At 40.3% G+C, this 11018-nt stretch overlaps 1 protein-coding gene across 5 annotated transcripts; it reads right to left on the bottom strand.

Annotated features, from left to right (window-relative positions):
* Window positions 1-1647: 1647 nt before the first annotated feature.
* On the bottom strand, window positions 1648-11018 carry LOC124000797 (protein yippee-like 3). 5 transcript variants are annotated; one of them, XM_046307415.1, is made up of 7 exons: window positions 10220-11018; window positions 9461-9557; window positions 4675-4803; window positions 3548-3666; window positions 2829-2872; window positions 2206-2314; window positions 1648-2028 (listed from the first exon to the last, which is right to left on the bottom strand). In XM_046307415.1, exons 4-7 carry the CDS (start codon window positions 3662-3664, stop codon window positions 1939-1941), a joined length of 360 nt encoding a protein of 119 aa, XP_046163371.1. In that variant the 5' UTR covers window positions 3665-3666; window positions 4675-4803; window positions 9461-9557; window positions 10220-11018; the 3' UTR covers window positions 1648-1938. The 5 variants fall into 5 exon arrangements, with proteins under 5 accessions (XP_046163371.1, XP_046163372.1, XP_046163373.1 ...); XM_046307416.1 differs by having other exon boundaries at window positions 4687-4803; XM_046307417.1 differs by lacking the exon at window positions 4675-4803 and having other exon boundaries at window positions 9486-9557.

The raw sequence follows: 11018 nt of genomic DNA, 5'->3' as shown, positions 1-11018 counted from the left end.
ATGCTTATGTACATGCTGCTCAATGTTAAGCTGTATTTACAAGATTGAAAAAGGAAATAAGGTAAAAATGGATATCCAATTACACATCAGAAACAATAGATTTTACCCCCAAACTAAAGCATTTGCTAACTGTCTAGCAAGTACTGTATCAGATCATACAATCTTACACTGTACACTCCCACTGCAAACACACTCACACACAAACCATAAAATGCATACCCACAGGCAGAATACAGAGAAAATACCCATACGCCAAACATTTACACACACATTATTCAAACTCACACGGGCCAATCGCACAGAAACACTTACAAACAGTGTAATGCTACAGCCTTTAACGTCATTAACAACTGAATACACATCGATTGTCATTTTAAAGGATTAAAAAAAACATGACCAATGTTATATTGCTGACACTTTAACCACGCGCACTCACACCCTACTGTATTGCACTCGATACTCCATTTGAGATAAAATAGTAACATGATAGTAACAAACGTAATTACTTTTTTCCCCCCCAACTCTGCTTGTACCATCAAACATTAAGTATGAAGTCTTAAAACACACACAAAGCACGGTAACTTGCTTTTTGCACACATTCACCTAAAAACAAAAAGGGAACAGCCTTTGAGGACGCTAGGTTTTTGCATAACGGTCTAATTGTCTCAACCCTGTGAGTTGCACTTAATGAGAGAGAACTTTGTTTTTTTTGCTGACTACGATCCCACACCGATGCACGGATTACATGAGAAGGATTTAGTGAGGTTGCTAAGGAGGTGGTCGCACTGCAACACACACACACACACTCGTAAACACACAACTCACACATGCCCGAGTGTATACAAACCCTTGCTCGCGCTCACACACTCACTGGCGCTCACACACTCACTGGCGCTCACACACTCACTGGCGCTCACACACTCACTGGCACTCACACACTCACTGGCACTCACACAGCCTGTACCTGCTCATTCTCTACCACGATAGAACTAAACATTGGGATATAGCGATATTGACAAAGGTGCTCCCGTAATAGTGGGGTAGATTTGATATAAAACTCGTAAAACCTTTGAGTGTGTGTGGATAGTTATATATACATGGATCACACACACACACACACACACACACACACACACACACACACACACACACACACACACACACACACACACACACACACACACACACACACACACACACACACACACACACACACACACACACACACACACACACACACACAGAGTATACAAAAACATTAAGAACACCTGCTCTTTCCATGACATAGACAGACCAGTTGAATTTATGATCCCTTATTGATGTCACTTGTTCAATCCACTTCAATCTGTGTAGATGAAGGCGAGGAGACAGGTTGAAGAAGGATTTGAGATAATTAACCCATGGATTGTGTATGCGTGCCATTCAGAGGGTAAATGGGCAAGACAAAATATTTAAGTGCCTTTGAATGGGGTATGGTAGTAGATGCCAGGCGCACCGGTTTGTGTCAAGAACTGCAAAGCTGCTGGATTTTTCACACCCAACAGTTTCCTGTGTGTATCAAGAATGGTCGACCACCCAAAGGACATCTAGCCAACTTGACAACTGTGGGAAGCATTGGAGTCAACATGAGCCAGCATCCCTGTGAAATGCTTTGAACATCTTTTAGGGGTCCATGCCCCAATGAATTGAGGCTGTTCTGAGGGTAAAAAGGAGGGGTGCAACTCAATATTAAAGAAGGTGTTCCTAATGTTTGGAATACTCAGTGTGTAAATAGATATATGTATAAAAACAAACATCACATGCTATTCTTGGCAAAGCTGTATGAAGTGACGGAGTGACAGAGCCGATGGCCCTTACGCAGGGTGAGGGGACACACATTCAGGCCAGGAAGAACAACGGACGAGGGACGAAACATCAATGAAAACATCGCCCTTCACCTCAGTCCCAGCCGTTGTCCTTTATCATGTGGGACAGCTCAATGATGAACTTCCCCTCCTTGTACTTCTGACTCAACTCAAAGGCCTGCTCCTGTAGGAAGAGGGATAGGGGGGGGGGATAAGAGGCGGGAGTGCATGGTAGACAAGCTTAAAAGACATCCACATTTTCTGAGGATGGGGATTGCGGATATTATTTGAGTTCTTCATTCTTCACAGTGTGTAGACATAGAGCAGTAGTAGCATAGTATGTGTGTGTGCTGGTCCTTACGTATTTCCAGCCCAGTGTGGTGTGGCAGTTCTCACAGTAGATATCTGCCACAGCGTGGAGCCCGGTGAGTAGCAGCCTCTCCTCGGCAGGACCACAGCCCACATTCACCCTGAAAACACCAGGAACAAGAACCGCAGGTCAATTACCGCCATGGTTCCCCGCCACAAATGTCCGTTTTGTGACCTGACCTAAGCTTATCAGATTTTCTGGTGACCCACCAGGTAAGCTTTTATATGTATTTTTTTAACAAGAAAAGTGATAATTCTATCCAGAACCTAATATTTAGCCCCACATCAGGGGGAGTTTGCTATGCACCAGCTGAGAAACGACATGCTAACTACTAAATGCAAACTACAGCAAAAACAGAACTTGACCTCCACTGTTAGGATAGTGAACAAGCTTCAGGGTGCATTGTATGTCTTACAGGACTAGCGTAAACACACTGAAGTGGCATAAGGAGAACCTGGCAGATGCAAGATAATGACAGTGTACTGAGGCTTGAGCGGTAACTAAGTTAGGACTGTGTTTTAGGGACCTAAAAGGGATACTATTTTGTTCATTAATTATGGGTACACTGTGTAGGCTATATGGTCATACACTGGATGACAAGTAAAGATACTCACACAGAGTTGAAGAGGTAGGCACGACCCTGGCTACCCTGAAAAGACTGGATGACAGAAAAAAAGAGAATGAACTCAAATGTGCCAAAAAGACAGGGAGAGCGAGCGAGAGAGACAATGCAAAATCTGTAGTTTTAAGGAAAGAGAGGGTTGAGGAGCAGACTTGAAGCACAAGGCATCTTGTTATGACATGCATTATCTGAATTAAGTCCACATAATTAATTATACCTAGGAGGAGCAGTTTATATGAAGGAACTTTGAATGCCCATTGAGCTAGCAAGCTAACGCTTGTGTGTGTGCAGGGCGACACCAGAATAAAATTAAATCCAAAGTGAAATGTGATAACTAGGCATATAGTATCCTTAACTGACAATGAAAAAGTAAATCCATCCTTTCCTGGGGGAGGGGCAAAGATTCTCAGCTTGCAGCCAGACGCTGGAATAAGTTTGAGTGACCCGCTCTTGCTTTGTTGCGTTTTTTTGTGGGACTAGAATTGTTTTTTAAAATAATGTTAACCGGTTTCCATGCTTTTAAAATAACGGTTCTGTTCTGGAACTGTATGGATCACTTTCGCTCCCGGTTCAGTTTCTGTTCCTTGAAAAATACCATTATTTTCCGGTTTTCGGGTTTTGTTCCCTGAACCGGTTCCAACCCCTGCAACCAACTATATTAAACTATATGGAATTTAACCCACTAGCCATAAATGGTCCCTGTAGTCTCACCTTGGAGATGAGGTCATCATGGTTGGCCAGGTGTGCTCGGCAGTGAACACAGCTGTACCTGCGGTGGCACGAGTCTAGGTATGCTTGGAACGTCTTAGCCTTCGTCAGCTTCACCATGTCTGAGGAGATAGAGAGGGAAACTGAGTGACTTAGCGCTTAACAGGAAAACAGGAGAGGAGACAGAGGGGATATTGGGCATTACAAGTGCTCATAATGCTAGTCTATCCCTAAATGTGATTGTAGTAAACCCTAAACTTCACTATGTGTCGTGCAGTAACCATGAGAAAATGCATTTTTTGTAGGCGTATTTGCCAAATAGGGTTAGGAAAAGTTGGGTAAACAACACAAACAAAGACTAACATATGATTCCCATGGCTTTCAAATGAAAACTGGAAAAAGAAAATGAAAGTGTAAGAAACAAGTTCAATAACTTTTGGCTGTCTGTCCTGTCCAACATTGCAAAAAAAGTAAATGCCAGCATTGCAGAAACGTATGCACTCAAATGTTAATTTCCTCTCCATTTACACATGACAGGTCACACCTTGTGATGGTACAAGAGTGTCACAAACATTTTTCAAAAGGAATATGAATCACACAATAATGAACTAACTGTCTTATTAGGAGTGGGAAACAGGACTGGGCACATATTAGCCATATGCATGTCTAATTACCAATGTAAAGTTTGTTTTATATTCACACATTTGGACATTCATCAGACATTAACCAAAAGTAATTTAAAATGGTAAAAATCAATAGCGTTTTCACGGATTATGACAGAATCATCAAACTAGGTATGATTTATTCTATACATTTCTAGTATACTTTTACAACCTTTGCTTTGAGTAGAAATTGCAGTTTTTATTTGATAGAAATACATAAAATCTCAAATATTTCATTTAAAGATGAAGAAATCTATAACTAATTCAGTGATTGTTGCAGAAAAAAGTGAAAATGTGCATTTATTTGCAATAACTTTAAAGAAATGTTAATGTCAAGCGCAATTTGTTCTATGTGAAATTAGACAATGTCACCATAAAGTTGTACAATCTTAAATTGTAAGCCAAATCAATGTTTTCATTTTAGTGCAACAGATCCACATGTTAAAGTAGTTACAAGGCACAACATTCCTTTTTTTATACTTCTCTAATTTAACAGCAAAGAGGCCCCTTTTCCAATCATTTTCTATTTTGGCTTTGTTGAAGTCCTTCTTTGTCATCCCCAGACAAGCGGAATGGTACCATCTCTGGCACACAAAGCTGCAATATTCAAAACATAAAACAGGGTTGTGTTTATTTACATGTAAATTACAGTTCTGGAATACTATAATAATAGTTCTGGATATACAGTTGAAATCGGAAGTTTACATACACCTTAGCCAAATACATTTAAACTCAGTTTTTCACAATTCCTGACATTTAATCATAGAAAAATTCCCTGTCAGTTAGAAGCACCACTTTATATTAAGAATGTGAAATGTCAGAAAAATAGTAGAGAATGATTTATTTCAGCTTTTATTTCTTTCATCACATTCCCAGTGGGTGAGAAGTTTACATACACTCAATTAGTATTTGGTAGCATTGCCTTTAAATGGTTTAACTTGCGTCAAATGTTTTGGGTAGCCTTCCACAAGCTTCCCACAATAAATTGGGTGAATTCTGGCCCATTCCTCCTGACAGAGCTGGTGTAACTGAGTCAGGTTTGTAGGCCTCCTTGCTCACACACGCTTTTTCACTTCTGCCCACTAATTTCCTATGGGATTGAGGTCAGGGCTTTGTGATGGCCACTCCAATACCTTGACTTTGTTGTCCTTAAGCCATTTTGCCACAACTTTGGAAGTATGCTTGGGGTCATTGTCCATTTGGAAGACCCATTTGCGACCAAGCCTTAACTTCCTGACTGATGTCTGGAGATGTTGGTTCAATATAGCCACATCATTTTCTACCTCATGACGCCATCTATTTTGTGAAATGCACCAGTCCCTCTTGCAGCAAAGCATCCCCACATCATGATGCAGCCATCCCCGTGCTTCACGGTTGGGATGGTGTTATCCGGCTTGCAAGCCTCTCCCTTTTTCCTCCAAACATAACAATGGTCATTATGGCCAAACAGTTCTATTTTGGTTTCATCAGGCCAGAGGACATTTCTCCAAAAAGTACAATCTTTGTCCCCATGTGCAGTTGCAAACTGTAGTCTGGCATTTGTATGGTTGTTTTGGAGCTGTGGCTGCTTCCTTTCTGAGCAGCCTTTCAGGTTATGTCGATATAGGACTTGTTTTACTGTGGATATAGATACTTTTGTACCCGTTTCCTCCAGCATCTTCACGAGGTCCTTTGCGGTTGTTCTGGGATTGATTTGCACTTTTCGGCTCCAAAGTACGTTCATCTCTAGGAGACAGAAAGCATACTTGCACACTATTGTTTGTACAGTTTTGTGGTACCTTCAGGTGTTTGGAAATGGCTCCCAATGAAGAACCAGACGTACAATTTTTTTTCTGAAGTCTTGGCTGATTTCTTTTGATTTTCACATGATGTCAAGCAAAGAAGCACTGAGTTTGAAGGTAGGCCTTGAAATACATCCACAGGTAGACCTCCAATTGACTCAAATGACATCAATTAGCCTATCAGAAGCTTCTAAAGCCATGGCATAATTTTCTGGAATTTTCCAAGCTGTTTAAAAGGCACAGGCAACTTAGTGTATGTAAAGTTCTGACCCACTGGAATTGTGATACAGTGAATTATAAGTGAAATAATCGGTCTGTAAACAATTTGGAAAAATTACTGTCATGCACAAAGTAGATGTGAATACCAACTTTCCAAATCTATAGTTTGTTGACAAGAAATTTGTGGAGTGGTTAAAAACACGTTTTAATGACTCAAACCTAAGTGTTTGTAAACTTCCGACTTCAACTGTAAATCATATAGTAATAAAGGCATATATTTGAAAAAAAGTATGTGTCGATAAAAAAAAGGCATCCCACAATGTTATAATGTCAAACATTACAATAAATGCAATATTTGAAAACAGTTTAAACGTCACTTGTGCCAGATACAACGTGTGTACCTATTACAGTGAATTGCTATCATAGTATGTATCTAGTATCTCTCATCGTAGAATAATAACATAAGAGTCGTGATAATAGAACAGAGCAATAATACAAGGATAACCCCCGATAAGAAAGTTTCATACTTCTAAATGTCTTGAAAGATGAAACTACATGAGTTTTCATAGCCTACTGTTGTATTACACCAAGACAAACCCAATTGGTCAGATCATTTTTCTCTGGATGATGCAAAGAACACATTGAACAGTCTTGCATCGCATTGAAGACTGGAAAAAAAAGATTGCAGAGGGGTTCATTTACAGTTCAGAGGCAAATCATAATGTATACATTTAGCCCAAAAACCAAACATGTACCAAATTTCACAGTGAGTGTGAGACCTGGAGAGGCCTACAAGCCACAGTGTCTCGCACCCACTGTGAAATTTGGTGGAGGATCAGTGAAAATCTGGGGAGTGGCACAAAGTCACCCAAAATCATTGTGAAAGACCGGTGGAGAGCATGCCAAGACGCATGAAAGCTGTGATTGAAAGTCAGGGTTATTCCACCAAATATTGATTTCTGTTAAAAAGTTTTTTTTAAATTGTATTGTGTTGTTCAAAAATTAATATTAAGTTATTTTCTTAGTATTATTTAAGGTCTGACAACACTGCATGTTTTTTGTTATTTTGACCATTTTCTGCAAATAAACACTCTAAATTAGAATATTTTTATTTGGAATATGGGAGAAACGTTGTCAGTAGTTTATAGAATAAAACAAAAATGTTAATTTTACCCAAACACATTCCTCTAAATAATAAAATCTGATAAACTGATAATTTTGCAGTGGTCTCTTCACTTTTTCCAGAGCTGTATATATACACAGTATATATGTACACTACCGTTCAAAAGTTTGGGGTCACTTAGAAATGTCCTTGTTTTCCAGGAAAACATACATGAAACTAGTTGCAAAATGAATAGGAAATATAGTCAAGACGTTGAAACGGTTATAAATAATTATTTTTAATCAAAATAATTATTGTGTCCTTCAAACTTTGCTTTTGTCAAAGAATCCTCCATTTGCAGCCTGGCAGACCTTTGGCATTCTAGTTGCCAATATGTTGAGGTAATCTGAAGAAATCTCACCCCAAGCTTCCTGAAGCACCTCCCACAGGTTGGATTGGCTTGATGGGCACTTCTTACGTACCATACGATCAAGCTGCTCCCACAACAGCTCAATAGGGTTGAGATCCGGTGACTGTGCTGGCCACTCAATTTTAGACAGAATACCAGCTGACTGCTTCTTCCCTAAATAGTTCTTACATAGTTTGGAGCTGTGCTTTGGGTCGTTGTCCTGTTGTAGGAGGAAATTGGCTCCAATTAAGTGCTGTTCACAGGGTATGGCATGGCGTTGCAAATTGGAGTGATAGCCTTCCTTCTTGAAGATCCCATTTACCCTGTACAAATCTCCATCTTTACTACCACCAAAGCACCCCCAGACCATCACATTGCCTCCACCATGCTTGACAGATAGCATCAAGCACTCCTCCATTCATTTTTTCTGCATCTCACAAATGTTCTTCTTTGTAATCAGAACACCCCAAACTTCAATTCGTCTGTCAATAATACCCCCCCCCCCAATCTTCCTCTGTCCAGTGTCTGTGTTCTTTTGCCCATCTTAATTTTTTATTTTTATTGGCCAGTCTGAGATATGGCTTTTTCTTTGCAACTCTGCCTTGGCCAGCATCCCGGAGTCGCCTTTTCACTGTTGACATTGAGACTGGTGTTTTGTGGGTACTATTTAATGAAGCTGCCAGTTGAGGACTTGTGAGGCATCTGTTTCTCAAACTAGACACTCTAATGCACTTGTCCTCTTGCTCAGTTGTGCACCAGGGCCTCCCACTCCTCTTTCTATCCTGGTTATACCAGTTTGCACTGTTTTGTGAAGGGAGTAGTACACAGCATTGTACGAGATCTTCAGTTTCTTGGCAATTTCTCACATGGAATAGCCTTCATTTCTCAGAACAAGAATAGACTGACGAGTTTCAGAAGAAAGGTCTATTTCTGGCCATTTTGAGCCTGTAATCGAACCCACAATTGCTTATGCACCAACTAGTCTAAAGGCCAGTTGTATTGCTTCTTTAAATCAGAATAACAGGTGTCAGCTGTGCAAACATAATTACAAAATGGTTTTCTAATTATCAATTAGTCTTAAAAAAAAAAGATAAACCTGGATTAGCTAACACAACGTGCCATTGGAACACAGGAGTGATGGTTGCTGATAATGGGCCTATGTAGATATTCCATTAAAATCAGCCATTTCCAGCTACAATAGTCATTTATAACATTAACAATGTTTGCACTGTATTTCTGATAAATGTGATGCACATTTTCTGTCCTATAAAATAAACAAGGACATTTCTAAGTGACCCCAAACTTTTGAACGGGAGTGTATGTTACGGTTCACTCTTCACTGTGGAATGTCCATGTTGATCCTCTTGGTTGTCTTGGTCCTCTTGAGCCATCCACCGGTCATCTTTGTTAGTCAGGCCTGACCCCTTCAAGTACTTTCCTGTAATCTAATTTAATATGACTGAAGATGCAGAATTTTCTGCCAAGCCCCTTCTAATAGGGTATAACAGACTCTTTAGAACTTTGAACAGATGCCCTCCTAGATGGATTACATGCCCTCTATCAAATCAAAACTGGATTTTTTTTCTCAAAACAAAGGTTGTAAAAAGTATGCTAGACATTTACAGAATAAGTCATACCTAAATTTGATGTTTTTGTGACAAACAGTGAATTAGTTATTGATTCATACAGTTTTAAATAACTTTAGGCGAATGTCCGAACGTGTGAATTTAAAACCAACTTTACCTCGGTTGTCTAATTCGCAGCTCACTTCTTGGTACAATACAGCAGGGTCCGTGCTATCAAGCGATCCTCCGTGCTATCCACGATCCTTGGAACGTCCCTACACCATTGAAGTTCACATTTAAAAAAAAGTTTTAAGTAAGGGTTAGGGGTTACGTTTTGGGTAAGGACGTCGCAAGGATAACGCTGACCATTGCACCAGACAGAACAACATGCATTGACCTACTTTACTGTACCAGCTAAAACCGACTATGTATGGTCTGAGTCAGTAGCGCTCTATAGATGGATGGGGAAAATTTGACTTTTTAAAAAACTCAAGTCTTGGGTCATTTTAAAACGGTTAAATGACCATGTGAAAATTCATCATTGTAGCTAGAGCAATTTCAAAATAACGGGCAGTATGAATGTCACGGCATACACAACAACAAGCAAAATATCACTATGATCCTTGCTGGCCTGCTAACGTTAACCTTGCTGACTCGCTCCACATTCTGACAAAGCAACCAGCTAGCCAAGAATTCCCCTAAAACGATTCACACAGTGAATTATTCACCGACAGTCTTCCTCTCTACCAAGCTATCAATTTTAGCCAGCTATCGTGAGAGATTAGCTAACATGCTGACATTAGTTTAGTAGCTATCAACTGAACCATATTCTGGGTTTTACAGGAGGCGTTTAATATGTTTACTGTAAACCCGCCATGTCAGGCTCAGCTAGCAACATGGAAGGAAATACAAGCGCAATAGAAAATAGCTCACTCACCTAACGTAGTTATCGGATGTTCAATGGAAGACCTAATTTTAAACGAATATGTGACCAGAAAACTACCGTTGGATAGGTCAACTGAGATGCATCGGTAAATTGCTCAATCGTCTAGGGGATAGCTTGTTTTGTCACTTCTTCAGCAAGAAACCATCGGACGGATCCAAACCAAACAAACAAAAATCGTCTTGCAGCTGTTCTCTCGGTCTCTCACACTTGACAACAGGAGCAAGTTTTTCTCTGAGATGAAACCGTTTCGTGTATTTTGTAGTTAAAATTTTAAAAGAACTGTAGCTACTCCGAGTAATTTTTTAAGGATAGGATATTTTCGTGGTGCGAGGTTAAACTTCTAATATTATCCAGGGTTTGTTTACAACGCTGGTTAAGGAGGCGGTACCAACACGTCACCAGCTACAAAACAAATCTCCGGCGACCAATGAGAATCGTCAGATTGACTGGGGGAATGTAGGTCAGCCAATTAGGTTGAATTGTAAATTATTTTAGCCTTTAGCAAATTCTGATTTACAATGACGGTCTCTACAGGCAAAACCCCCAATCTAACGCGGGGTCAATTGTACTGGACACCCGATCATGGCAGCCCGGGATTGAACCAGGGTCTGTAGTGCCGCCTCGAGCGTCTGAGATGCAGTGCCTTAGACCGCTGAGCCACTCGGGAGTCCAAATAGACTCGTATCTACGAGGAGATTCGACTAATATCGCCCGGGCGCCAATGTAGCGTGTTCTGCACTGGCTGAACGTTTACTGCATTCGATTCCCGGGCATGTTTCTGAAGCCTGGA

Source organism: Oncorhynchus gorbuscha, linkage group LG16 (genome assembly GCF_021184085.1).
Source record: "Oncorhynchus gorbuscha isolate QuinsamMale2020 ecotype Even-year linkage group LG16, OgorEven_v1.0, whole genome shotgun sequence".
Taxonomy (NCBI): Eukaryota; Metazoa; Chordata; class Actinopteri; order Salmoniformes; family Salmonidae; genus Oncorhynchus; species Oncorhynchus gorbuscha.
This window is presented reverse-complemented; position numbering and strand designations above follow the sequence as displayed.

Bases quoted from the DNA above. Each gene is read 5' to 3' on its own strand.
- LOC124000797 (XM_046307415.1), bottom strand. From the start codon at position 3,664: ATGGTGAAGCTGACGAAGGCTAAGACGTTCCAAGCATACCTAGACTCG. The intron at 2,873-3,547 runs GTGAGACTACAG...TCTGTCATCCAG, and splicing joins ATGATGACCTCATCTCCAAG to TCTTTTCAGGGTAGCCAGGG. The intron at 2,315-2,828 runs GTGAGTATCTTT...TGGTGTTTTCAG, and splicing joins GCCTACCTCTTCAACTCTGT to GGTGAATGTGGGCTGTGGTC.